This window comes from Saprolegnia diclina (assembly GCF_000281045.1).
Source record: "Saprolegnia diclina VS20 unplaced genomic scaffold supercont1.6, whole genome shotgun sequence".
NCBI lineage: Eukaryota > Oomycota > Saprolegniomycetes > Saprolegniales > Saprolegniaceae > Saprolegnia > Saprolegnia diclina.
Genome location: NW_008246073.1, coordinates 815,063 through 842,839, shown reverse-complemented (window position 1 = coordinate 842,839; position 27,777 = coordinate 815,063). Strand labels below are relative to the sequence as shown.

At 58.6% G+C, this 27,777-nt stretch overlaps 6 protein-coding genes across 7 annotated transcripts in view; 3 read left to right on the top strand and 3 right to left on the bottom strand.

Moving 5' to 3' along the window:
* SDRG_02775 (hypothetical protein) overlaps window positions 1-2,072 on the bottom strand; it is a gene marked incomplete at its 5' end in the record, with an annotated part of 6,246 nt that extends 4,174 nt beyond the window's left edge. The window contains 2 exons of the mRNA XM_008608376.1: window positions 53-694; window positions 738-2,072. Of these exons, the coding sequence (XP_008606598.1) occupies window positions 53-694; window positions 738-2,072 (1,977 nt within the window). The remainder of the gene's footprint in view (window positions 1-52; window positions 695-737) is intronic.
* A 1,905-nt stretch (window positions 2,073-3,977) lies between these two features.
* Window positions 3,978-10,430, top strand: SDRG_02774 (hypothetical protein). Its single transcript, XM_008608375.1, has one exon. It carries the CDS (start codon window positions 4,008-4,010, stop codon window positions 10,395-10,397), a length of 6,390 nt encoding a protein of 2,129 aa, XP_008606597.1. The 5' UTR covers window positions 3,978-4,007; the 3' UTR covers window positions 10,398-10,430.
* A 755-nt stretch (window positions 10,431-11,185) lies between these two features.
* On the top strand, window positions 11,186-11,773 carry SDRG_02773 (hypothetical protein; the record flags this gene model as incomplete). Its single annotated transcript, XM_008608374.1, has 1 exon — window positions 11,186-11,773. One exon carries the CDS (start codon window positions 11,186-11,188, stop codon window positions 11,771-11,773), a length of 588 nt encoding a protein of 195 aa, XP_008606596.1.
* Window positions 11,774-11,791: 18 nt separating this feature from the next.
* SDRG_02772 lies at window positions 11,792-17,326 on the bottom strand. Of its 2 annotated transcripts, XM_008608372.1 has the most exons (6): window positions 17,260-17,326; window positions 17,052-17,213; window positions 16,942-17,006; window positions 13,855-16,900; window positions 13,034-13,803; window positions 11,792-12,989 (listed from the first exon to the last, which is right to left on the bottom strand). In XM_008608372.1, the coding sequence occupies exons 1-6, from the start codon at window positions 17,288-17,290 to the stop codon at window positions 11,832-11,834; spliced, it is 5,232 nt and encodes a 1,743-aa protein (XP_008606594.1). In that variant the 5' UTR covers window positions 17,291-17,326; the 3' UTR covers window positions 11,792-11,831. The 2 variants fall into 2 exon arrangements, with proteins under 2 accessions (XP_008606594.1, XP_008606595.1); XM_008608373.1 differs by having other exon boundaries at window positions 11,832-12,989; window positions 13,855-17,006.
* A 406-nt stretch (window positions 17,327-17,732) lies between these two features.
* SDRG_02771 (hypothetical protein) lies at window positions 17,733-19,603 on the top strand (the record flags this gene model as incomplete). Its single annotated transcript, XM_008608371.1, has 5 exons — window positions 17,733-17,754; window positions 17,844-18,055; window positions 18,104-18,848; window positions 18,898-19,047; window positions 19,101-19,603. 5 exons carry the CDS (start codon window positions 17,733-17,735, stop codon window positions 19,601-19,603), a joined length of 1,632 nt encoding a protein of 543 aa, XP_008606593.1.
* Window positions 19,604-19,724: 121 nt separating this feature from the next.
* On the bottom strand, window positions 19,725-25,020 carry SDRG_02770 (hypothetical protein). Its single transcript, XM_008608370.1, has one exon. The coding sequence runs from the start codon at window positions 24,988-24,990 to the stop codon at window positions 19,765-19,767; it is 5,226 nt and encodes a 1,741-aa protein (XP_008606592.1). The 5' UTR covers window positions 24,991-25,020; the 3' UTR covers window positions 19,725-19,764.
* Window positions 25,021-27,777: the final 2,757 nt, after the last annotated feature.

Here is a 27,777-nt window from a genome sequence, read left to right as displayed (position 1 = left end):
CGAGGCTCAATGCGCTCGCTTCCGACCGAAAGCCAAAGTCGCTCGACGGCACGAGAAACGGCACGAGGCAGCGCCGGTCAAGAAGTAGACGGTACACCTCGGCGCGCGCCGTCGGCGTCAGCGAGTCCACCAGCGTCAAGAGCGCGTCAAACACAGCGGGGCCTTGCGGTGCTTCGTCTCGCGCGGACGCGCGACGCGCGACACGCTTGCCCTTGGCACCCGAGGCAGAGCTGTAAAGCTCCTTGACGAGGCTCAGACGGTGCTTGAGCGTGTACCAAATGAGCCCGGGGAGGTCCGTCGTCTTGGCGGGCTTGGAGACGACCGTCAAGAGGTGGCTCATCGGGTGTTGACGCGCACTTGACAGATGTTGCTCCTCGGCTGCGGAAGTGCGCTCGTCTATCATGGGAGCAAACATGGCGGGTGGCATCGGGGCTTCGTCGTCCGAGCTCTCGGTTGCCGCTGCTGCATCGCGATTCAACGCTGCCAACATTGTATCAGCCATCATCTGCACATGCTCGGGGTTGAGATTGGTGGTGAAGCCGTCATCGTGGCAGTCGAACCGTTGTGCGATGGCCCAAAGCTCAGCCGAGCAGCCTTGTGCTTCCGAGAGGTTGGCGATGAGAAGGTCACTGATGCGCGTCGTCAAAAGCCCATAATGGAGCAATGGCGTGGCCTGAAATGCAGCGAGAATGATCTGGATGGCCCATGGCAGGTCGCGGACCGTCGAGACGCGGCACGTCCCATGGATACACGGTATCCGTGAGCTTGCTTGCCTCGTGCTCGAGTGCTGCGAGCTGCGCCGCACGCTGCAGAGCCTCCTGCACTATCGGGTCCAAGTGGAGGCCTTCTTGCGAAACCAGGGCGCCAAGGACGTGCTGGTACATGGCACCGAGCTGCAGCATCGCCGCGGTGTCATTTGTTGCAACGAGACGGCGCAAGGCGACGACGAGTCTCTCGTCACGGAAACAGTCGGCTGCCAGAGTCAAGCCAAAGGCCGCGCCGAAGCGCAGTGCAAGCAAGACCACGTCGACAAGAGCCCGGCCGTCGACATTGGCCTGCGCAACCACACACAGCTGCTGCTGGACCGCGACGGTCGCTTCGTCGGCGCTGGCGACGTTTTGGTTCTTGGCGTCGCTCCCAAACGTAGGGTTGCGCTGCCACATATCGACGTAGACATTGCGCACGGCGGCCGCAACGTCCGGCGCCAACACCCGACTGGAGGCGACAAGCTCCAGCCACGCGTTCCGCACGAGGTTGGCCGCGGTCTCGAAACCCGCAGCGTCAAGCAGATCCCAGACACCGACGCGCGCGGTCGGGCGGTCAATCACGCGCCATGTCGAGCTATCCGCGAGCAGACGCTGCTGGAAGGTCGCGTAGCTGGCCGCGTCGGGGCCATCGCACTCGATGCGCGTCGTGATCTCGCACGACGTCTTCTTGTCGTCCAGCAGCGAGGTTTGGCGCGTGTCAATGCCCGAGCCATACGCAAAGCTGCTGTAATTGATCGAGAGGTCGCGCGCCGTTGGGTCGGGGAAAGCGCTGGCCAGCGTACCGATCGCCACATCGGCCCGCGCTTCGACCTCGACTGTCTTCCAAAAAACGCCGCCGACGTGGAAGACACCGCAAAACACATGTGAGCCATAGTCGCAGAGAAAGCACTTGGCCGCTTCAACGGTCGTCAAGTCACTGGCATCCGCGAGCGCCTTCTCTGCGAGCGCCATCGCTGGCGCGTCCAAGCAAAATGACTTCATCGGCACGTATGCGTACGACGAGCACGCGATCGATGCGCTCGACGCGGGCAACGACTGCTCTCGCGCGCCAGAGACCGCCGTCCGACCGTGGGCCGCCATCGCCTTGCGGAAATTTGCTGCCTCAAACGCGTTCTCGAACCAGGCGTGAGTGATATCGGTGCTGCACGTTGGCGCTTGAAGCTTGCACGTGGTCGGCGGCTGCAAGACTGCCGTCTCGATGCTCGCGGGCCCTGAAAAGCCAAAGCAATGGCCAAGGAGCGCTGCGCCACCACTGGCACATGCTACGACCTGGTCGTCAGTCGACGCAGTGTCGATGGAGGACATGGCCACGCTCGTCTGTAGGAGGATGTTATCGAGAACTTCGAGGCGGTCGAGCAAGGTTGAGGGGTTGCCAATCTTTCTCTCGCCGACGATCCACTGCGAGACCCATAGCTTTGACCGGCGCGTTGTAGCGGGACGCCGCGAGGAGGATCATGTCCTTGTCGGCCACGCGGATGGCGGCTTGAAGGTCACGGGAGGCCTGGATCGCCTCCTTCAAGGTCTCCATGAGGTCAGCGTCTACCAGCATGGAGGCGCGCGTCGTCTTCCTGCTTCTACCTGCGACTCGGAAATATGCGAATGCGACCAAATCGCGCAACCTTCGGCTTCGAACTACGATAAGGCCCTCTTCGAACTTCGACATACACCCTCTCTCTGCAAGCATGAGAGGAGTGGACACGGAGAAAGCAAAAATACTCTCGAATGACGACCAGGCGCGTCAATACGAAAAGGGGCGATCAACGGGCTCCAGAAACTGGTCTTCAGTATATTGCTCCTTGACAGGACGTTGCAGTGTACCTCAACAGAGTGCTTGACCAAGCGAGCAATGTTAAGTGAGCAGCAAGTTGGGCAAAAAGACGTTGGGCGATTTGGAGCGGGGTGTCTTGGTCGGGAAAAAAGCCCAAGCGGCAGCGCGTTCATGTTGATGCTGGGAATGGTCGTGGCAGGGATATATAATTTTTGTATGCTCTTGGTCATCTCGGCAGTTTGGCGCGAAACAGATTATCATTTCCGATGCTGCGCCAATCAAAATGCAGTTGGAACGGCAAAGATTCTATATTTTAATTGAATGACGACTTTTTGCGCGAAGCGCGGTACAGTAGTGGCATATGCCATGCGCGAGCGTAGTGAGTGCATTTGGTATCGTTGGGGCCTGCTGCGATAGCACGGGAGGTTGCACCGCAGTGTAGTTTCCGGCTGAACGCCGGTAGCGGTCCGCTGGGCACCGCAACGAACCGAAGGTCGCGTCCGTCGCACGGGTCCATCACACATTAGCCATGTGAATGCGTGTTTGCATTATGAAAGGTGCGTTGGACGTGCATAGTACAAGAGCCCGTAAGGGTGGAGTGCATCCACGCAGTCCAAGCTACGACACAGACATACCGCTAGCCCCGATACCAAACTGAAATCAAAAAGCGCGACAGCACACCTGCACAAACCTTCGACATGGATCAAAGCACTGCGTATGCTACGCATAAAGACCGCTAGATAGCCCACCGACCCTATGCCCCACCTCAACCACAAAGCCCAACCACACCCTGTCCCAAGAAAACCCGAGGTTTGGGGCAGGGTACGTTGAACTTCAATGCACATGATTCCGTCCACCGAGTCCAAACTACGTCACACGTAGAACACGCTAGATTGCACGCTACCCCAATGCAAAACCTCAACCAAAGAGCTCGACCAAAACCTGCCCCAAGAAAACACGAGGTTAACCCTAGTTGTACGAGTAATGCGGGTGTTACCGCTGGCCACGCTGTAGAAGGCTCACTGCGTTGTATTGAAATAACAAATCCATGGCGACCAAGTTGATCGATCAACAGTCTGCCCATGATGCTACCAGCAACACGATTGGGCAAGCTGATCAGCCACAGCCTCGCTTGTTGCTCGACTTGATACTAAATGTCAAGTCAAACAGTACAGGTAGGAGGTTCAAGATGGCCAACCTTCCCAGGGACACACGTCGAAGGAAGAGAAGCATGTTGCCGCACCACAGCGTGTACTACTGCATGTCTGCGCTTGCGGATGTATTTTCGTGCACAGCTTGTTTGCGACTCGGCCCGTCGTCATTGACAGGCCGATCTTGACTGGCCTGAACTCGAATTTCGAAGTTGACAGCATGGCCATTCCGTAGTTCGAAGTCAAAGGGCAGAAGAGCTTGAAGTTTGTATTTGCTCCTCATTTCCGATACTTCCCTCCAGCAGGACAGGGTACGACGAGATGACGACCCCGCCCAAGGTAGACGTCGGCCTCAAGGAGACCTTGGGGGACGCGGTCGACGCTTCCTCCCACCTCCAGGCTGCTATCCGCGCCGACGACCAGGACGAGATCGCCCTCGCGGCTTCCCGCTTCAACGCGCCGGTCAAGGCCATGGGTCTCGTGCAATGGATCGTGGACGCGAAGAAGCTCGGCGATGCGACGACGCTGCTCACACGCCTCCGCATCCTCGACAAGATGCTCACGCAGACGAGCTTCGCGCTGTCGAACATGCCCCCCGCGCTGACGGACGACCAAGTCGTGGCCCGGGCGAGCAGTGGGTCGGCGCTTGTCGGTCATTGCTTTGGGTTTGCAAGCCCCGCCAAGGGCGTCGAGACAGCGATCTTGCAGCCACCAACCAAATGCCAACTGGACGCACCTGTCCTCGGCACGGAAATCCGAGACGCATGGTTTAACGATGTGACCGCTGTCACCTCTTTTCGAGCGGCAATAGCCGAGTCGGGCCGAACAGCGGTCGTCGACTCCAAGGCGTATCTCGGTGACACGCTTCCTCCGCGCTGCTCGTCCGTTGCGCATGTGACGTACGCGTTCGTCCCGATGAAGTCGTTTTGCTTGGACGTGACCACGATCGCGCTCTCGGAGAAAGCGCTTGCTGACGCCAGAGATGTGACGAGCGTCGAGGCCGCCATGGACTTTCTGTGCGACTATGGGTCGCACGTGCATGTTGGCGTCTTTCACGTCGGTGGCATCTTGTGGAAGACTGTGCATGTCAAGGCGACGTCGGAAGCGGCCGTTCATTCCATGAAGGCCGCTTGCCCGAATCCGGCGACCCGCGACCTCTCTATCAGCTACAGCGACTTCACGTTTCAGCGTGGGCTCGACACGATCGAAAGCACGCTCTTTGACGCGGCCAAGACGCCGTGTGAAATCACGACACGCATCGAGTGCACGGGCCCCGACGCGGCCAGCTATCCGATCTTCCAGCAATGGCTGGTCGCTGATCGCTCGACATGGCACGTCATTGACCGCCCGGCGAAGCGGGTCGGTGTCTGGGACCTCCTTGCACATGCTGGTCTCGAGCGCGCCTCGCCACTCGTGCGTCGAGCGTGGCTGGAACTTGTCGAGTCGACGCGTGAAGCAAGCGCGGACGTTGTCGCCGCCGTGCGTGATGTGTACGTCGACATGTGGCTGCACAACCCTGCGTTCGGCACCGATGCCAAGCACATGCCTATCGCCAGCGCCGACGATGCTGTCCGGACGACAAACGCGCAGCTCGACGCTTTAGCCCAAGCCAATGTTGAAGCCAGTGCGGTGGTGGACATCTTCTTGCTCGCGCTTCGCTTGGACTCGACCTTTGCCTTGACGCTGACGCTCGACTGCCTCCGTGACCAGCGCATGCACGACGCTTTGCGCCGGCTCGTCGCGCGCAACGATATTATGGCGATGGTCGAGCTTGGCGTCATGTACCACCACGTCCTTGATGTGCTGCTCATGCAGATGGCCACTGCGTTCGACGTGACGTTGCTTGGGGCGCTGAAACGTGCTGCGCAGCTGGCGCAACTCGAAACCATAGCGGGCAAGTTGACGACATCCATTTTTGAGTGGAACGTGCCGCATCTGGACGTGCGCGATGTCCCCATCGCCGTGAGAATTGTCCTCAATGCCTTCCGTGCCTCGTCGATGCCCGACTGGTCGCTTCTCACCCATCGCATCGGAGAGCTCCTCCTTGCCAGCCTCGCAGCAGCATCGACTCCCACGCTCGCAGCACTTTGGGGCGTCGCCCATCGGTATGGCTGTCGGGAGGGCGGCTTTGAGACAAATCTCAACCAAGAACACATACAAATGATGGCCGAAGCGATGCTAGAAGCGCTTGACAACGGAGCAAAGGCGGCCGCCGACAGCTCGGACGATGAGGCGGTCGTGCATCCGTCACTTGTACCAAGCGCCGATCAACACGCACCCGTTGCTGGTAATCATGGGCAAAACACGAGTCAACACCCGATGAGCCACCTCTTGACGGTCGTCTCCAAGCCCGACAAGACGACGGACCTCCCCGGGCTCATTTGGTACACGCTCAAGCACCGTCTGAGCCTCGTCAAGGAGCTTTACAGCTCTGCCTCGGGTGCCAAGGGCAAGCGTGTCGCGCGTCGCGCGTCCGCGCGAGACGAAGCACCGCAAGGCCCCGCTGTGTTTGACGCGCTCTTGACGCTGGTGGACTCGCTGACGCCGACGGCGCGCGCCGAGGTGTACCGTCTCCTTCTTGACCGGCGCTGCCTCGTGCCGTTTCTCGTGCCGTCGAGCGACTTTGGCTTTCGGTCGGAAGCGAGCGCATTGAGCCTCGTCGAGACGCTCCTCTTGCGAGGCAAGGCGTCGCTCATGCGCGAGACGTCTGTCAAGCGCGTTGCAGTCGTCTCGGAGCGCGCAACAAGAAGCAGCGCGACCAAAGACTGGATCAAGAACGTCTTTCACGTCGACTCGGTGCACTGTCTCGACCGCACCAACGGCAACAACGTCACGAACCTCCCGGTCGTTGCCGAGCTCGGCTGGGGCTTTGTCGAAGAGAACACCGTGTACACTACGGTCATGGTGCTGCACGTCATTGGCGACTACACGCTCTTGGAGTCGTTCATTGGGCAGTTTGCCGACGTGTTGGTGATCGACACGGGGGCTGCGCCAGCGCGGATGACGCTGCCCCAAGGCACGGTGTTGCACTGGCGCCTCGCAGAAGACGACGAAGACGACCAAGTTCTCGGCGACGATGGCAAGGTTCTGACAGTGGGGCTCGCGAGTCCCATGAGCTCTTCGTACGAGCGCATCACCGCGTACATCCTCGAGGACGACGAGGGCGAGACGCCGCCGACGCGATGTACCGTCGACAATCTGCCGCTGCCATACGACGTAAAGTCGGACTCTCGCTTGCCGCAACACACTGAGAACATTTTGGCGGCGACGGACTTTGCGACGCTCCGCACGGACGTTCTGCAGCTCCAGCAGCGCTTTGCGTACGAGTCGGCGCTGCGCATCGAACTCCAGCGCGAGACAAACCCGCCTAGCCAAGAAGTGCTGCGGCAGAAGATCCAGAGAAGCGAAGCTGAGCACAAGAAGCTCTTTCGCAACGTCGCTCGTGCTCTGTTGCTCGTCTACTTTCAGCGGATTCTTGAGCATCCGTCAGCGGTAGTGCGCGAGATGCTTGTCATTGACCTTGAACGTCGGCTCGCCGAGTGCTGCAACGCCGTGGCCGCGACGGCGCAGGCAGAGTGTGGCCAAGCCTTTGCCGCCTGCAGCGAAGTCGACAACGAGGCGACGCGCTCGGCGTATGCGTCGGCTCTCGAAAAGTGGAGCAACATGGTCACGGGCCTCGAGCATCTCTGGCGCGAGCTCTCGCACATCTATACGGCTAACCAAGAAGTGTACGCGATATTACCGCAGCTCGCCGTGCAGCATCTTCTCGACGGCTTCCCGCTCGAGCTCATGGACGGCGACGCCGGCATGGTCAACGACAAGTGGATCCGCGCCGTGTTGCGCTCTCTGGACGATACGCTGCCGACAGGCGCTCGCGTCTTTGTGCTCTCGGTCATGGGCGTCCAGTCCTCGGGCAAGTCGACGCTGCTCAACTCGATGTTCGGTGTTCGCCTTCGGACGAGCGTTGCGCGGTGCACGCGCGGTGTGAACCTCCAGCTGCTCGCTTGCAACAACTGCGACGACTATGACTACGTCTTGCTCCTCGACACGGAAGGCATCCAGTCGCCCGAGTACGTTGGTGTGGAAGGCACGGTCTGGCGCGACAACCGCATGGCGTCGGTGGCCATCTTGCCGGCGGACGCGACCATCATCTTGACGAAAGGCGAAGCGACCAACACGATTAACGACGTGCTGCCGATCGTGCTCTCGGTGTTTGCCAACTCGGAGCTGGCGGCGGCTTCGGGCGGTCATCTTATGTCCAAGCTCTACTTTGCGTTCAACCAGATTGACGTGTCGCAGACGAGCAACATGGCGTCGAGTCTCCGGGCGCTCCTCGACAGTCTTCGCAGCAGCGCCAAGCAGATTGCGGCCGTGCGGCAGACCGAGACGGCCACTTTTTTGCGCGACTTTCGCGCCGACATGAACGACGAGGCAGGCAGCGACGTCCGATTCCTCGGCATGACGCAAGGCCAAACGACGCCGCCAAACGACGTGCCGCTGCCCGACTTTGGCGAGCGCCTCGTTCGGTTCCGCGACCACATGCACACCCGCGCCATTGAAAGCCAGTGGCAGGCACGCACGATTTCCGAGCTCAGCGAGAGCTTGGACCTTGTCTGGACGTGTCTCCAAAGCGCCAATTTTGAGCTCGACTTTGCGTCGGCGCACGAGCGCGTCGTGTACGATCGGCTTGTGCAGATGATGACAGAGCACACGCAAGAGCTCGCCAAGATTTACAGCGACGCCTTTGACAATGTGCTGCAGACGATGAGCGCCGACAGCGCGGCTGAGAAGACGCTCGACGCGAGCAACCGTCGCAAGTACGAGACGCTTTTGGAGCACCACGTGGAGTCGCACGTGGCGACGCTCGAGGCAGTCGTCGCGACGTCGCTGAACCAAGATGCGTTTGCCAAGTGGGCAACGACGATGCTGGAGGGTTGGGTCGTCAAGAAGCAGCGCCAAGCGGCGCACTCGGCGCGCCTTGTCCAGTCCAAGGTCCAGCACCTCTTTGAGTACGACGCCATCACCAAGGTGTACAAGGAAGAGATCCAAGCAACTATCGTCGATCACAACGCACGTTTTGGCCCCGAAGCGACGATGCAGGCGTTCGACACCATCTTCAATGAAGTCTTGACGCGCGCGTCCAAGAAGATGCCCTCGCTTTCGAGCCAAGTCCCCAAGCTCGTGCATGCAGTCATTTACGACAACCATGTCTTTACGCCGGACGAGCTCGCGCACCTCAGCCACGACAACAACGACAAGCAAGGCTGGGCGGTTGCGCTCAAACGTATGATTTTCTCGAGTTCAGATAAGCAATCCGAGCCGTCGCGTCAAGACAAGGTGGTCGACATGGTGTGCGATCGCGTGCGCAGTTTGCTTGCCGAGGTTGACCGCTACTCGGATGAAGCTGCGCTTACGTGTGCGCTGAATGTCAAGCGTCTGCTTTCGACAAAGTCGTTGAAGCCGCCGGAGCTCAAGGCCGGCCTTCGAGCACTTGTCGCGACGCTCAAAGACGAGCTCCAAAAGCGCCAGGAACGTTGGGACAAGGCCAACAGTGTCGTCGCCAAGTTTGAGGCGTACCGGCCGACCTTGCACCGGTTTGCGTGCAGTGTCTGCGAGGGCCAGAAGGCTGCGCAGCTGCTCTCGACGACGCTGAACGAGTGGCTTGGCCTCAACTTGACCAAGGCGTTTGAAGAAGAGGTAGTGAGCGCAGTGGCCTCGGCGCTCAAGCACGCTCGCTGGGTGCGCGCCGCTGACGCGATGCAAGCTGCCTTGGACCAAGATCTTCTTCAGCATATGCGCCAGAAGGATGTCCGTACGGTGCTGGACCTCATCGATCGCCCCAAAGAGCACGCAGAGGACGTCATGAGCCGCCTCGTCGTGATCAAGGTCAAGGAGTGCTACCTTGGCGTGGCAAAGAAGCTCTTGCGTGATGTCGAAGAGAGCCTTGTGAGCGCAAGTGCCATTGCTGCCAGCGCCGTCAGCAAACGCAGCGAGTGCTTTGTCCACCAGCTGCGCCTCACGCTTCAGTGTCGCCTCAAGTGCAGTGGCACGAGCGCGCTCATCGAGAGCTTACCAGCCGTCGCGGGCGACGTCATGAACTGCGACGATCAAGGGCCTTCGGTTTTTGCGCTTCCGGCCAACCAAGACGGACTCAACGTCACGCATGCTCTTTTGACGCATCTTGCCACTCTTACGGCTCATCTGGGCCCCTCGACGCAATGGAGCTCGACGATGGCCGACAAGGTCGTGAACGTCATCCAGAACGAAGCGTACGGCGCGGTGGACGGGATCATGCCACGCTGTGGGGCGCCGTGCCCACGTTGCCGTTGCCCATGCACCAAGGCGATGGGCCATGCATCCACGAAACACGACGCCCTCCACGACACGTACCACCAACCGGAAGGCCTAGTTGGTGTTTATACGTTACGCTCGCACGAGCTTGTGTACCGAAGCTGTGCGACGTGTGTCGTCGATGATATCGGCATGTATTTCGCGAGCGGAAGCCGACCGTACAAGGAGTTTGAGGACGTGTACCCTGGGTGGGCGTTGCCGCGCGTGACCAAGTTTCTGCCGTTGCGCGAGTACGTCTTTGCACAATGCCAGTCCGAGCTCTCGCAACAATTCAACAAGCTCAAGTGCACCACGATTCCGGCCTCGTACAGCCACAACCTCGAGGACATTGAGGACGACATCGTGCGTCTTCTTCGCTAACTTCTACGAATATACAACGTGCAACGCGATATACGTGTCTACCGTGTCGACACGAAAAGCAGCCCCACTCGTTGACCAACAACAAATGCACTTGAAGAAGCCAACGTCACGTCCACGGACAAGAGTCACTGGCTTCGTTTCAGTGACGTTGCCTTGACAGTTCTTACGTATAATATGGTGCGGCCATCGCAAAGTTTTCGATGAAAATCAAATGCAAAGGGTTCAATCTCAACGTAGAGGAGGCCAGCGGCGCTGCCACCTTGGTTCGGACGGTGGCGATCAGCGCACGCACCAATCAGCGAGCAGGGTTGCAGCCAATCGGACCGGATCTTGGATCGCAAAGGCGCCAATCAGAGGACAATGTGACGTCCCAAGCAAGTGCGTTCGGCCAACCTCCGCCACTCGGCGGCGTCCTTGTCGTACAAGGTGCGCTGGCGTCGTCGTCGACACGTAGTAGGTTGCATTAGGTGTGTATGAGAAAGCTGTCGCGACGGTGCTTCAAGCAGAGCGTCCTCCACGTAGCGTGAGTCATACGACCGCTGCGTGCGTCAATACGCCTGGTAGATAAAGTAGTCTGCAGCTCCTTGTGGCAGGGTCGTCCTTCCCATTGGCAGCGCGCTCTTGACGCCAAGATACTCGTAGCCGCAGACATGCTCGAATCACGCCAGGAGCTACGCACATGTTGGTCACGGCTGGCGTGTCCCACGTGCCTGCTGGACTTATACGCGATCTTGGCTGCGTAATGGCGCTTGGTCGCACTTGCCTTTTTGCTCCTCGATAACGTTACTATGGACGACGCCGCGATCGTCGGCATCGTCGTCGGCGCACTCGTTCTTGTGGGCGGTCTCGCTGCCGTCCTCTTCCTGCGCTACCGCAGCGCGTCCCCGTTCAAGTCCGAGACGCTCGAGCTACCGATGACGCTCTCGCGCGGCGGTGGCGGCCACTCGTACGTGGCGTCGCCCCTCGACCCAAATAACAACTCGACGTTTGTGCCATGGCTTCTCAAGGCCAGCTCGCGCCAAAGCAACGACTCGATGTCGCTCGACCAGAGCATTGCGTCGACGACCGAGCCCAACACGGACGTCCCGCCGGACGCAAACGCGCGCGACTCGTTCTGGGACCGCCTCTCGCCCTCATCGCGGGACCAGATTCGCAGCGAGAGCTCGATCCACCGCGGGTCGTCGGCCTCGCGATTGTACCAAAGCAGCTCCATTCCGATGATCGAAGTCCGGACCAAGCGCAGCGAGTCGTACGACACGGCGAGCGACGCCAGCGGGTTCGAGACCATGCGGTCGTTTGTCTCGTCGGCGATCATTGACAAGGACGACCAGGAGCTCCGGCCATCGACGGCGTCCAGCGCCCGGTCGTCGAGCTGAGATAGTGTCATTTTCATAGAGGGTAGGCCGTACTATATAATCCTATTAAACTGCGCGATCAAGCGCCTGTAATCACTACACTCACGGGTATAAAGGTCGTCCGCTCAAAGGCGCCGACAACATCGTCGAGCCACTCGCGCGGCGCCTCCACGGTGCGACTCGGCGTGCCAAACAGTCGGCGCTTCTTTGGCCGGCGCGCCCAAAGCGCCAACGCCAGCGGCCGTACAAAACTGGCGGGCACCAAAAGCAGCGCAAAGAGCGTCGGCGACCGGCGCAGCGCAGTGACAGCACTCGTCGACCAGTCGTCCATTGCTGCCACTGCAATATTCATCGGGCACGACGTCAACGCCAGCGACGGCTTCTTCTTCCGGCGCACGTTGGCGACTGCCATGTCGATGGTCACATTTGCAGCGTCGCGAGATGCGAGAACATGGATCTTCCTGGGAACGTCCAGTAGACTCTGTGTCGATGGGTGTACGACAAACAAAAGCAGGTGCGAGGTCGACCACTCTAGCGACTGTGGCTGGGCTTCCAGTGGCCGAATGAGACGTGCAACCGCAAGACGAGTGGGGTCCGTGGGGGCTTCCTCCAGAAGAACTTCCCACGGCAGCGAAGCCAGTACCGGGGCAACAATAAGCTTAGTCTGCGTCGATACCTTCTTCGAGGACGGCACCGGCGCTTTGCTGTGGACAAGAGACGGACCACGCAGGTCGTCTTCTTTAGCAGCGTCCAACTGGTGGCTACACAGCCACTCGTGTCGCTCGCGAAGCGACGGCGGTGCGTCAGAGGTAAGTCGGTGCCATAGGGCGATTGACGTCGTGCTAGCTTCTTGCTCAAAGCACTGCCGCTGCGCGAGAAGTGACCCGTGGCGCAGTACGGGGGCGTACCGCGTGAGCGTGTCGCCTTCTAAAATACGCCAGTCGCCGCTAACTGTTGCCGTCGAGAAGGTAGCAATGCCGTCATGATCGCCGAGCACGTAGATGGCGGGCACGGCATCGAGCACAAGGCTTGCGCACCACTGCGAGAGCCCGCCGCCGCGCATCTCTTCAGCAAGCGCCCAGACTTTGCGCAAACGATCTTGTTGTACAGAGTGGTCGCTACCCTCGGCGCCTCGCCCCGCACTGTGGGCCACGCGCAGTAGGAGACGTTGGCGCGTGACCAGCGGAGGCTCCTCGGCGCCACCGTTCGGCGCCTCTGTTGCATGTTCAAAGATGTCCTATTTGCGGTTAGGGTCCATCCAAAGTGATGTGGACACTGTACCTTGAGGCCTCGGGGTTTGGCTCGGCCTTTGTCGCGGATGCGCGGTGGGAACGAACGGTGGTAGCCGGACCGCTTGCCATGCACCGTTGGTGGCACGTGCTCGAGCGACTCCGACTGCGTGCGTTGATGGCTTGGCCGCGTCTCGCGCAGCCGTTTGTAGTGGTAGCTCAAGCTCGTCTCGGCGGGGAGCGTCGCATTTTTGTGCTGGGTTTTGCGCCAAAACCACAATGGGACGTCGTCGGACGCAGCTACATCCAGGAGCACGCTGTTGGCCGCGACGAGCGCAGGCTCACAACACAAGAGCAGCTGCACGAGGCGGTGACGAAAGCGGCGGTGGCGCTTGCCAGTGCCAAACCCGCAGTGGTAAAAGACGTCCCGGGCCTCGTACCAGTAGCGCAGCATCTCGGGCCAGTCGTTGCGGAGCGCGCAAAGCGTCGCCATATTGACACACGCCTCCATGTACGGCTCGGGCGCCATCGCATCAAGGCTCAAATCAAAGCCGAGCGTCGCGGGGCCACGCATGTCGTCCAGTGTAAAGGCAAACTCAACGCACTCGTCGTTGAGATTCAGATGCGACGACGCATGCCGCCGTTTGAGCCGCAGCACTGCAACGTCTACAAGCGACTGGTTGCGCACCAGCACGGACACAAACACCTTGTCGAAGTACATGGCCGCGAGTCGATTCGCTGCACGGACCATGCCTGGCTTGTCACCGGTACTCTTGTAGAGCTCAAAGCTATGGTGCAGCGATCGCACCGCGTGGTAGAGACCTACGCCACCCATTATAAAGATCCTATGTATCATATGAGCTAACGGGGTACATTCATCGGACGTGACGAGGACGCGTTCGCGGAGCAGCGTCGAGCTCTTGCGGCGGTGGTGCGACAGTTTGGGCTTGTTGGCGAGAATGAGTTGTTCACACTCCAGTCCTTGGAGCTTCATCGGAAAGAGGCCCGGGTGGTGCAAGCATGCGTCGAGCGCCTTGCCGCGTAAGTAGTAGAGCGCGGCGAGCTCGTGCATCTCTGCATGCGGGTCGAGCTCGAGCGTGATGATTGCGAGCGCTGAGTAGTGCGCAGCTTTCTCCAACTCGCAGCGTGCCAGCGAGAGCTGCATCTGAAGCGAGTACAAGTCGGCGCCCGGGTGTTCATGCAGCGACACGGTCATGTTGAGGCAGCTCGGCACTTTGGCAAACGAGCCGTGGCTAACGTGCTTGCGTCGCGCGGCTGACGCGAGGCAGTTGTACCGGCAACTCGTCGTCTCACGGAGCCGCGCAATCGAGAGCAGGGTTTCATCGCACGCTGCGAGGGCGCCATCCCGCAAGTAGGCGGTCGCAAGCCAGCCAAGCACCACCACGAGCTTGACCGATGACGCACACACATGACTGGAGCTCTGAAGGAGCTCGTCGCGGCAGCGCAAGAGCATGACGATGGCATTTTGGGGCTCTTGCAAGTGCAAGAGACAAATGGCAAGGCGAACGCGCAGCACATGAAGCTCCATGCGCACGTCCTGTGTAAACACTTCGTTCTTCATGAACGTGAGTACGTGCTGCATGTCGGAGGCCGCGCTCGCAAATGCACCGCGCTCCATGTGCATAGTGGCCATCGTCACTGCAACGTAAACGTACTCAAAGATACGTCGCTGGTCGCGGCTGGTATGGCGAATCCGAGCGTAGAGAACGAGACTGCGATCAATGTCGCCATTGTCACTGCAGAGAATCGCTAGTTTACGCTCGAGGTCGGTGCAAAATGCAGCGTCGCCCGCCCGCAAAGCCGCTTCATACGCGACAATCCCAAACCGGTACTTGCGGTTGGACACGAGCGCGTCGCCAAAGGCGCAGAGCATATACGGCACGCTAGGAGACCGAATTCGCGTCGTCTTGGCCGAGACCGAGAGGTAGACCGATTCGTACAAGACATTTTCAGCATCTTGAAGGCACTGGAGCGCGAGCATCGTCGTCCCAAGGACCATCCCGGCCTGGATACGGACACTTGACTGCAGCGGTAAATAGCCAAAGAGGTGAACGAGCCGGGCGTAGACGGCGCTTTGCGACGGATGCGCCGTGTGCTTGAGCACATGGGCAAATATGTTGGGGGAGGTTGAGAGCGCTGCGGTCTCGGCCTCCACCAGGTCGTTGGCAACGTCCAGCGACGCCCCCTTGGTCACGTGTTGAAGCGTGAGCGGCGAGAGCCCGAAAGCAACGCAGTGCACAAGCAAGTGCAGCGTCATGCTACGCTCCATGGCAGCGATCGAAGCAGGACACCCATGGCACAAGATCTCGCGCTCCGCCACAAGTGATGCGTGGGCACGCTGCAAGAGCGTATGCGCTCGGTCGAGCAAGGCTAGCTGGTCCACCGAGTCGGCAAAGTCCTCGGCACACGTGCATAGCGCAAGATGCAGTGCGCACTCAAGCTCCAGCATGGCGACATCGTCCGGCGCCGTACCTAGCGCTTTCAGCTGCGCCACAGGCGCGTCCAAGACGGTCGCGGACAGTCCCAGTGGATGCAAGACGAGCGCAAGAGTGGCCAGTATGTGCTTTCCCGCCGCAACAACGCCTTTGCAAAGCGTGGTGGGCACACGTGTGGTTGCCAGCATCTGGAAAAAAGCGGTGGCGAGGCCGAGGCACACGTCTGGCGCGCTGGCTTGAAGCACATTACAGCAATGGACGTAGCCCTCGCACCACAAGCGTTCGTAGACGGGGAGGTCGGTGAGCGCGAGCACTTCGGTCTCGGCATCGTGGACGAAACGAGGCGGGTGCACGTCGAGGCTTGTGAGCCACGCTTCGATCGAGCGAGCGGACGGGCAAATCTGGCTGAGGAGCTGGCCTGTCTCAAACGCCGCAAACGATTTCGAGTACGGCGACGGTGGTGGTGGCGGTGGTGGTTGTGGCGACGCGGTCGGACACTCGTCGATGCGCTGCGTGAGCCATCGAGGGCGGCTTGCTTCGGACGGCGGCAATGTCGACGACGCGTCGATAAAGAGGTCCCGCATGTTGAGAACCGTCGAGAGCGAGCTTGTCGCACCGCTCTGCCCCTCGTCTTGCGCGAGCTCCTTATCCCAATCTTCCTCCTCCTCGTCGTCGTTCTCTGCCATTTGCTTGGGCTTGTTGGTGGGCGTCCACTCGAGGGAGAAGAGCCGCTGCGATCGATCGTGTGGCGTGAAATCCGCCCAGTCCTCGTCTTCGTCCATGAGGCGCTTTTGCTCGAGCTGGGCTTGGCAGAGCACGAGCTTGGCCTGCGATAAGAGGCTGGGGTCGTCGATGACGTAGGCTGCAGCTTTGCTGCACACGCACGCAAAGTCCGTCACCAGCGAGAGCTCGCAAGAGAGCAGCAGCAAGTGACCCATGCACAGCGCCATCTTGGTCAACGTCTGCCAGGACAATGACGGTGCGGAGTCTGGCGTGCGGTGCTGCACGCCAAGAAACATGAGGAGCAGCACCGAGATTCGCAAAACGGACGTGAGCTCGACGAGTTGCGACGGCTTGGCGTGGCCCGCGCCGAGGATCGGGGCGACAACGTCGTGCATCTCACTCAAGACAAGGTGTGCAAGAGCAAAGAGCGGGCTGCGGGTGCTCGTACTGCCCATGGTTGCTGGCTGCAGTTGGCCCATGGCTCGACCCATGTCACGGGCGAGCAACTCGAGAAGAATGGGCTTTTGCGTCACGGGTGCGACAGCAAAGGTTTCAACCTGCAGCCACAGAAGAAGAATGTTGCGACGCAGCTGTGTTGCGCAGTCGCTGAGACCTCCCGACTTGCACGGACTCGACGTCGTGAGGATGGCACGAGCCGTCTCGAGCGTTGCAGCGACTGCCGACGCTTCGTTGCGGAAGACCATCAAGCAGCAGTCGATAAGAAAGCTTGATGCACGCTCCTGCGTGGGGTCAGTATAGCTCTAGTCGTCGGTAGCTCTACCATGCTCGTCGCAGGCACCGAGGCGGCGCCTTCGCCATGCAAGTGGAGCTCGCTGTCCAGTTGATCTACGCGTCGCCATGAGCGCCATGAGAATGGTTGCTGCATCGCACCATTGAGGCCGCTGCACGCGCGACCAAGCACGTCGACAAGGCGGTAGTTCAAGGCCAGGCGCTCGACGGCTTGGCCCAGCGTCGGCGACGTTGGCAGCTCTGTCGCCCCACGCGCTGCGAGCCCATCAAAGTTGAAGTCGTTCTCCCAAGCATCCTCGTCATCTACGTAAGCCATCAGCATTGTCATGGGTCCATGCGCATCATGTACCCGAGCGCGGCTCCAGGTGGCGCCGGGACATGCTTCCGCCGAAGATTGCAACTGCCCTCGCGACGTCCGGATTTTAGCCAATGGGTTCCCAGCACTCCGATCTTCCGTATCCGGACCGTTATCCAGACGGCTACGACCCATCAAAGTGCGTGTCGTGAGGCCCTATTTTTAGCCCCACGCTGGACACCGTACTTAAATGAGTGTCTAGATACACGCCATTCCTCCCGGGCAGGCTGCGTACGTCGTCTACTGTGTTGCCGACGAGCGAGCGATGGGCATATGCTCTCTATAAAACCTACTTTTGTATCGATGAAAGGCGCTTGCAGCACGCAGAAAAAACTTTGGCGTCACTGAGTAGGAGAAAGAACGCGTAAAGAGTGGTGTCGTCAGCCACCTGTAAGGTGCGCCTTGCGTACTCAATAGGGCTTCGCGGGAAATGGCCGGGCGGTCATTTCGGCAAAGTCACACGTTCGATGACCCTTCTGTCCTTTGAAGGTACGTCTCTCTACCTACGAAGCATGATCATGGCCAAGACGACGCTCATGATCATGGCCAATATGACTCTCATGCTCTTGTATATGCAGGTATTGACGTCGACATTCCGGCCATCGACGGGCTGCGCTTCTTCTTTGAGAATGGCAGCCTCGCGATCGAGTGCACCAACTTCACTGGTCGCTTCGCGCTCTCCAAGCCGCCACCCAAGCCCACTGAGTCCAAGAAGCGTGTGGCCGAGGCGCCGTCGCCGATCGTTATTTATGAAGACCCGGCCAAGCGCCAAAAGACGTCACCTGCCAAGGTAGATGGATCCAACACTTTCGCAACTTATGCACATTCCTGCGAGCAGGCGGCCTCGAGTAGCAGTCGCAGCGATACCAGCGAGTCCTCCGAAAAGGCGCGCTCGCCGTTGCAGCCATTGCCGGCAAAGTCGGAGCCGGCGGATGTGGCCAAAGAGTTCATGTCGCCGCCGGCCAAGGCCAAGGGGAAGCGCGGTCGACCGACCAAGAAAGACGCCGTCAAGAAGACTGCGGACGTCAAGTCATTTTTCTCACCGAAGAAGGACGACAAGGTCGACGCTGCCAAGGCGGTAGAGGCTTCTTCGCCTTCCGACGAGGTGGCGTTGGACGAGACAACCGAGGTGGACGAGGCGCCCGAGGCAACGGTGGTCGCAGCGACCGAGGACGACGAAGCCAAGGCGGCGGCACCCACCATTGTGCCCACGTCCCCCGTCGATGTCGACGCGCTACCTGCGCCGAGTCACGGTCTCGAGCACTTTACCGGCAGCTACGCCCTAGTGCCAACCTCCGGCACCCCGCCGAGCCAGCGCTGGGGCGCGACCGCGACGCGCATCTCGAAGGACCGCATTGTGCTCTACGGCGGCGAGAGCGAAGACGAGACGACGCTTGCGGATATCCACGTGTTTGACATTGCGACGAATGCGTGGAGCCGTCCGGCCAACTGCGAAAGCCTGCCGCGGACGTGGCACGGCGCTGTGTACCTGCCGACGAACAAGCTGCTCGTTGTGTTTGGCGGCGAGCGCCTTGTGAATGACGCGATGGAGACGCTCGCCGACCCGATGGTGCTTGATACGGGTAGGATGCGTGTGGTCCAGTCGGTTGGTGGCTTCAACGTGAGTCGTAGAGGCCTTTCTGTGGTACCCCCCAGTCGTCGCGGGGCCGGTACCCGTCGCGCGAAGCGGTCACAGCATGTGCCGGCTCGGCTCGGACATAGTCGTCTTTGGCGGCAACCGTGGTCGCAGCAGCATGAACTCGGTCCACGTACTCGAGACGGGTACGCGATTGAGACGCCTGAAACTCAATTTGAATGCCATTATAATTGAGTAGCGACATGGACGTGGCGCAACATTCGAGTCGACGGCCGGGCGCCCGCAGCCCGCAACTACCACTCGGCGGTTGCGATCGGCGACCACCGCATGGTCCTCTTTGGCGGCAACGACACCAAGCGCAGCTTCGACTCGGTACACGTGCTCGAACGTCGGCCCGCGGACAATGCGTGGTTTTGGTTCCACCCGTGCACGGTCGGTGTCGGTCCCGCGCCCCGGACGGGCCAGATCGCGGTCGCCCTCGATGCGTCGACGATCCTTGTCTATGGTGGCTGGGACCCGCAGGTCGGCGCCCAGAAAACGACCCTCTTTGGTGACGTATTTGCGCTCAACACGGAGACGTGGGAGTGGAAGCCAGTGACGATGGACTCCTCTGACGGCATGCAACGTGTTGGACACTGCGCTGTGCTCGCAAACGAAGGCGCCAAGACCGTCTTGCTCTTTGGCGGCCAAGATGCCCACGAGACGCGCAGCAACGAGGTGTTTTCACTTACATTGGCTTAGTCCCTTCCGAGAAGAGTGGGATCCGCAACGTGTGCATTGTTCTCCGAAGGGGCTATGATGAAGATTGTCAGAGTCATGACAGGAAGATGCAGTTGGTTTGACGACTGTGTCGCCTGATAAACACGTTCGACGAGTATTGCATGTATTGTGTTGATATAAAATTAGCATAGCATGCGCTCGAGCTGTTGCTGGATGTCTTTGATGTCGTGGGCAAAGTACGAGGCGGGTATGTCGATGCACTTATCCACTTCAAAGTACTGAGAAAGCTCAGTCTGGTAGTGCGCAAAGATGTGTTCGCGCAGCGGAAGAGACGTGGCCGCGCCGTGCGGCAAGGACCAGTATGGAAACACCTTCTCAAAGTCCTTGAACGCTTTCGTTTTGCCGCTTTCGAGCTCCATGATGTCGTTGTTGGCGACGGCCGATACACAGCTGTGGGGACAGAGCTCGTTCGCTTTGGTCCACCACGGCAACCAGGTTTTCCAAAAGTACCACGTGGAAATAGTAGCACCTTGGAGGCCGCTTGGTTGGTGGTACGTGTCGTGGCGCGAGCCGTCCTTGGAGGCATGGCCCTGTTCTTTTGTGCAAGGACATCTGCACTTTGGACACGGCTCACCGCAGCGTGGCGCAATGCCATAGTTGGCGCAATAAGATTCCGTCTGGAGAGCTTCGGCGATGGCCTTTGCCACAGATGTGTTTTTGGCCACCGATGCAGCAAGCGTCGGCGTGAGTGCGACCAATGTTTCATGCAGGCGCCGGGGCACGTTGGTTGGCATACGGCTGCTTGTGTCGTCAAAGATGGACGGGCCTTGCGCGTCGCAGTTCATGACGCCGTTCGTGAGCGGCGGCAGACTCTGGATGAAAGCGCTTGCGCCGCTGAGCTTGAGATGGCGCTGAAGCTCACGCTGAAGTGCTTCGCCAAACGACTTGCTGCGGTTCGACGCGGTCTTCCCAGCCACGGACGCGGCGTGATCGATGCTCGAACTCACGTTTTGGATGAGCTTGCCACGCACGCTCTCGTAGCGCGCTTCAACCTTGGCGAGAACCAGCTTGGCAATGACGTCGGCAGCATGCGCCTTGGGGTCTCGAATTAAAGGAAGGACCGAGGTCACACCCAAGGCCTCCAGACGCAACGAAATATCGTGGTCAAGCGCTGCTTGCATCGCTTCGGGAGATTCGACCCACGGCGCGAACTGAAGCTCGGCGGCTATGGCGCTCTCGAGCTCTTCGTGGAGTGCCTTGGATAAACTCGTCGTGAGCCATGTGCTGAGCACCTCCACGAGCAAGTCAACGGCCTGGCGGCCGCGACAGATACTACCGGCCACCGACATCAAGTTGTTCTTCTGTGCGACGAACAGGTCAGCGACGCTATTGTTGGCGTCCCACACGGCCTGGCGCTGCGTCAATTCGTTGCCAAGCGTCGTTATGAGCACCGCAATGCCGCGCTTCTGCTCGGGCTTCGTGAACTTGTGCTTGATAAACTCATCTCTGACCTTCTCGGCACACAGACGCACGGCGCTATCGTCGTAATCGCTGAATATGCCAAGATGGCAACGCACGCAGCCCTGCACCGTGCTCTTGATATAGCTTTGAGTGTGCTTGGCAAATATCGACGACCACATCACCTGGGCTGTAGAGGTTTTCGCCGCAGTGCTCTCCAAGGCGACTTCGGCGTCCTGCGGCGTCAGTAGATCGGGCGAAAAGAGACCGTGCTCGTGGATGACCTTGTGAACCTTCGCTTTCACACTTAGCGCCAAGGGCATGTCGAGCTTGCGGGCTTCGGCGAGGACGTCGTTGAAGATATTTTTGACGTGATCCATCGTGGCGGTGCCCCCGACCCTCTCAACGTACGCAGCCACGCGTTCGAGAAACATTGCTTCGAACTTTTTGACGTCCTTGCCGACTTGAAACACGCGAGTGGCCTTGACTTTGCGCTGCGAGTGGTCCGCTTGGTCTTGGAGCGTCTTCTTCCAATCATTTGTTGCCGCCAGAGACCATGTTTCGTAGTCGTTGTGCTTTAGCGTTTCTTGCACCGTCTTTTCGAGAGCACTGACTTCGGCGTTAATGTTGTCCTTGCGTTTCTTCTCGGCGTCCTCCAACTTGCGAGTCATTGCATCGTCATCGCCAACGTATGCATTGCTCACGTGGCAAAGCCACACATCGAAAGCCTTGGTGTGGATGAGCGCAAGATCTTGCTTGTACTGCGTCATGAGCTTTACGAAAGCGGCGTACTGGATGCGTTCGAGGGCAGACGCAAAGTTCAAGTCAAAGTCGGCACCTTCGAGGCACATCTGGACCAAGTCGAAGCTCGCGCTAAGCTGTGGAACGGTGCGGGCGCGCCATGCATCGGACTCCGTTGCTCGGTTGTGCATGTGGTCGCGCATCTTGAGCGCTCCAATACCGTACTCCGCTTTAGGTACGTTTAACGGCAGCATCCGCGTGTAGCCGAGAACTCGCACGTCGCGCTTGTCTTCGTCGCAATTGAAGCCGCGAAAGTCAGCGAGGAACTCTGAAAACGCGGGCTCTTTCGATTGGCACACCAGACCGATCTTGGCAGCGTTCTTTCGGAGGTTGTCTGTTAGCGTCGAGACGCATGTCACCAGACTGTTTGAGCTGACCGCGTTGATTTGGTTGAGTACAAAGTAGAGCTTGGTCTGAAGCCGACCTTCCGATGCCGCAGCGAGGGACGAGTTGCCAAACACCGAGAGCACAATCGGCAGCGCGTTATCAATCACGTTCGTCGACTCGCCTTTCATCAAGAGAATCGTTGCATCGGCGGGCAAAATGGCCACGGACGCCATGCGGTTGTCCCGCCAGACTGAATCCTTCATCCCGACTCGTTCCGGCGACTGCATGCCTTCCGTGTCGAGCAGCAAAATATAGTCGTAGGCGTTGCCGCTGTCGCAAGGAAGCAGCTGCATCGTCACGCCACGTGTGCAACGAGCGACGGATGTCTTGAGGCGGATGCCAAACATGGCGTTGAGCAACGTCGACTTGCCCGACGATTGAACACCCGCGACCGAGAGTACAAAGATGCGCGCATCGTCGCCCAGCTTCTTGCCAAGCTGCCGCAAGATGGCGCGAACCCACGTTTTGTTGACCATGCCAGCATCGCCGTTCATGTACTCGAGCGGGAATCCGTCGAGGAGGTGCGTCACGGCGAGGTCCGGCAAGTCGCTGTACTTGGTCGGGTCCGATCGGTACACGAGGGAGAGCTCGCGCCACAAGTGCTCCATCCCCGTGACCGCGTTGTCCCATTCTTTGAGGGACGATTGAGTCGCCGAAGCGTCACCACTTTGGGATGCAGCAGCAACCGCAGAAATGTACTTTGTGTGTGCCACGTCCGAGATAACGGCGCTGGCCGTGGCGATTTGGCGCTCAAAGTCAAGAATGCACATTTCGCGGCTCGCAGCCGACGGCAGCTTGAGCATGGCGACAAAGATCTGGAAGAGCGGATACTGAAGGACGCACTCGGCATTGTCCCGACAAGCTTGCTGGAGCATATCAATGTCGATTTGAATATTTTTGCGCTCCCGCTCGCTCTGTTGGCGCTGAAAGTGCAGCGAGTGAGAGGACTCGTTCTTGAAGGCCATTTGCAGTTTGAGATCCTTGCTGCGAAGCGTGGCAAAGTTCGTCTTGGCCACGGCGGTGACGATCTGGCTCGAAAAACGCGTGGTGGGCTTGACAATGTCGGGTACGCGCAGGCACTCGACAGGCACGCGCGGCTTGGAAGGCAAGACGTTGACAATTCTTTGTGCAATTTCTTCGCGCGACGATCCCATATCACATATCAACGCGACGGCGGTGACAGCTCCATTGCTGTCGGAGGTCTCGTCCGTCTTGGCGTCCTCGTCGCTTTCGTCGTTTTCGGATTGCTTGGGGGCGCGCCACTGGATAACGAGGCCATGAGGCAGCGTCGTTCGCACCGGCTTGTACCCCGCGTCGACAATCAAGATGTCGGCAAACTGCGTAATGAACGACTCCAAGAGCATGTAGTCGCCAATGATGTGCAGCACCATGACTGGCGTCATCTCGTTTCCTTCGACGACAAAGCCCCAGCCGAGCTCTGCGACGCACGGACGTTTCGTCACGGTCTTGGTAAGCAGACGGTCACAGCAGTGCAGCGATTCGGCATGAAAGATGTTCTTGATCCAGTCGCTTGTGGTGCTGTTTTTCGTTGGCCGCTCCGAAACGACGGCCACGCGCGTGCAGGACGTGTCCCGGATGAGTGATGCCAGCTTGCCGTTGACTGAAGTCTCGACGAGACCAAACTCAGCCGTAAACATGTCGAAACCCGCGTCGTTCATGGGTACTACGAGCGGCGCGAGGCAGCATCGGTCGACCAAGTGACGGATGACTTCTGCCCGAGCGGCGGGTGTCAACGAGGCCATCGAGCTCAAGAGCGCGTCGTACACGACGGGTGACGTGGTGCTACTTGATGCCTGGTCTTTTTTAGTGTAAAGCTCATCCTTGAAGCTCAGGCCGTGCTTGAGGACGTGCAAAACGAGATCACCGAAATGAGAGTCCTTGCTTGGGGCCGGACTCACGGTGCGAAGAAAACTCATCGGGCGCCCATCGGTAGGAATCAATTCATGACCCGCCAGCGGGCTTGCATTGACAGGCGCCAGCGACACCTCGCTGCTGATCGCTTTCGCGTCTGGCTGGAGCTCCTTCTTCATCGCAATGATGAGCGACTGTACTTTGGTTGACGTGAGCTCGAAAGGGAAACCGCGATGGTTGCATCCGTGCTTCTTTGCAACGGCCCATAGCTTTGCCTGCAGCGGGCTCTCTGCGGGCGCGAGGTTCTTGACCAAAAGGTCACCGAGCACTGTGGTCATTCGAGTCGCGTCAGGCTGCTTTGCGTCGTTGAACGCGTACTGAACAATTACGATGGCGATGGGCACGTCGGGCGCATCAATGCTTGGCGTCGTCCAATGCTTTGGATCGTCCAGAGACGTCAGAAGGGCCAAATACGTGGTAGCGCGGGCCAACGATGATCGAACCGGCGCTTCAATCGTCGAGCGGCGCACGTCGTCCGGGATTCCTTGCCGAAGGATGTCGTCGAGTTGCGCCATGGCCTTCATATCGTTGTCCATGTCGAGGCGGCGAAAGGCGCGAAGCGTCCGGAGGTCGCGAAAGCATGCGACGACCGTTGCCGAGTTGAAATTGGCGTCGATGCGCAACGCAAGCAGGAGCAAGTCCACGAGAGCAGTTCCATCATTACTGCAATCCGCCACAGCATCGAGCTGCTTCTCGATCGTTCGCGCAGCATCGTGGAGCGTGCAGATGACCGTAGTCTTGTTGGAGGTGCCAAATGCTTCGTCCTGGAGCCACATGTCGAGGCAAGCCGCCATGCTTGGTGTAATTTCGAGGTGCGCGGAAAGACCCATCGCGTTGTTCCAAGTGACTGTGCAAACAAAGTCAAAATGAGAAATGATCTGTGAGCACTACCTCGTCCCGCGCACTTGATACGTTGTTATTATTGGAGTATTTTTCACTTGGTCCCCATTTTGGCGATATATTATCAATTGGTCCCGATATTATCACTTGGTCCCCAAGCCATTCGATATTATCTTATGCTAGTGATGTCTTTGACGAAGGCAGCACCATGCATATTGCTTGCGCGTCATCGATTGATCTGCGTCAAAGGAGACCAGGCATTGGCTGCTCGATATTTCGAGAATAGGCATTGGCTGATTGCCAAAAAGAGCTGCCCAAGGTGGGTGGGTATACAAATTGCAAGTCATGCCTTTTGGAGTCAAAAGGTACACTTGAATTTTGTATGTGCGATGAAATGGAGCTTGAATCGCGATGGTGCCACTGCCAGTGGGACGCCCGAAGCTGATTGGACGGAATCATAGTAATTCCTGCAGCCCAGCACGGTTGCTCTAGCACTAAATAGTGTCCAGACACGTTTAGCAACTCATACTATTGGATGTAATTATAACAAATAGTGTGAGTGGCCGGGCAAGTGGGCCATTTCGGGCGAACCTTCCATACGTGTTGCATCCAAACAGAAGTCGCATCATCTGATTGGGCGAGAGGGACATATATGGGCCATAAATCGCTGCTTTCTATTGGTGGAACCTTAATAGTGTGACGCATGACGCAGGCAACGTGTCCAGCCGGGAAGCGCGCCGCGGCTCTTGCTCACGTGCTCAGCGCGTCGCAGTCATCAGTTCCGACCAACCTGTGCTCGAATCTTGCATGATGATTGTGCAAAGCTTTATATATTGACTGATGAATACGATATATGACTATGGTAGCTTATAATGTGCTTTGCAGGCGTTGTGCATCTCGATCCTGCCGCCAACCACATCTTCTCGCACACGGCGGGTATGATTGCTTGCCTACCTTCGCGACGACAAGAAGAGGACACGTCCCGTCGCATGCCTTCTTGCACGCTCGGTCCAATCGGTACCGCGTGTAGAGGCCGACTTCGCACGTGGCGGCCAACTTGTCGAGTTGTTGAGGGTGACTTGACGCCGGGGCATGTTCTTGTCATCGCGCTTGCGCTTCTTGCACCGAGTCGTCGGGGGACGTACTTGTGTGTTGCAAGTAGTCGCGCGGTTTACTTCAACGTCGATGAGTTGACTTGACTGCATGTGAGCCACATCGCAGAGACACACGTCCACAGAGCCTTGGTCTGGTAGACGCTGAGCGCGCTGTACAGCAGCAGTATCAAGCGCAGCCGGTTGGGAGCTGACAGTGGATGAAAAGCCCTTGCGCGCCGTTTGCATCGTCGTCAAGGCGTCGCGGATGCCGCCGAAAGAGGTGCGACTTGGATGCGAGACGACGGCGATCGCGGGGCGTACGGGCAGTGCACCGTGTGCTGCCGGCGGATGCCGCAGAGGATGCAGACCGGAACTCCATTCGGTGCTACGACCCGAGTCTTCGGGCCCGGTCGATCCGCTCGGACTCGCGCTCGGACGTTGCGCGTGCGCTCTTCCATCTCTGTGTGGCTCTGAGGCACTGAGACTCTCGCCAGGAAATTAGAAGTCGCGTCCAATGAATGTGCAGAAACCAGAAGTCTCCGCCAGTCATATTGATTATATCATTTCTTAGCCATCTGATTGGTAAAAAAAGGCTCAGAGGGGTAGGTCTAGAGTTTGTCGGGTTGCAATTACTTGGTTAATACAAATTTGAAGTCTAATTTATGGATAAGGCCCTTGTCGTGCTACCAGCCACGAGAGCGCAGTGCTGGTGTGTAGCAGCTTAAACATACAACGAGTGCCCGGTTTCCCAGCGGCTGCACCTGTTTCCTTCCTTCTCTTTTCTCTCACGCCGTGTCCATAAAATTTTAGATTGCAACATTTATGGTGCATTCGCCCCATTTCGAAGGTACCCCACCCCACCAGACCAAGGATGGAGGCCAAGCGGGTAGTAAACGTGATGCAGGCAACAAGAGGCAGTGAACCCTCTTCGCACTCCAGAACAGGTTCAGTGTCAAGGTGGCCAAACGCGGTACTACTTGATGCGATGGCACAATTAAGACTGACAATTGAACAACTTCCGTAGGCTCGAAGACGCAAAAGGACGACAGCGAAAGGCCACTACGTCGTGAAGAGTACGCGACGACGCTATGTAAACGGAAACCGCACACACAACTTCTTTCCGATGTATAGAAGTAAATCTTGAGCACTCGGACACTTACATGTCGATGAGCAGAGCCTCCGTGCGAGAAGCCGTGTCCATGACAAACGTGCACAAGCTGGTGCACACTAGATCTCGGCACGCGCATTGGCAACAACAATCCTGGTTTAAATATGCGCATCCACCCTTCCAACCACTCATGGAACATGATAGTCGGACGGTGGTGGGTCGGCGTTGCCGGATGTCTTCGTGGCTCATGTCAAGGTCGGGGTCATTGCGTCTCTGACGGCTCAGGTAGCTTTTGTAGTCCACGATTATGTATCATCCAAGCTTTGTGATAGAGTGACGCGAGCTACACGTTCTTGCCGTGGCTCCTCCTGGACATTCGTGGGGCTCAATGATAGCAAGCACTTCTACCGACCGAGCTTTTTACTTTGGGGCCTCCATCAAGCACCACCATTATGCGTCTGTACTCGGCACCGACGGGTTTGACAAATCAGGCGGTCTAGCATAACCGAGAGATCTACCGCATAGGAGATCTCAGGGACGCTCTTGTTTTACCAGTAGATGGGTCATCAACTGTT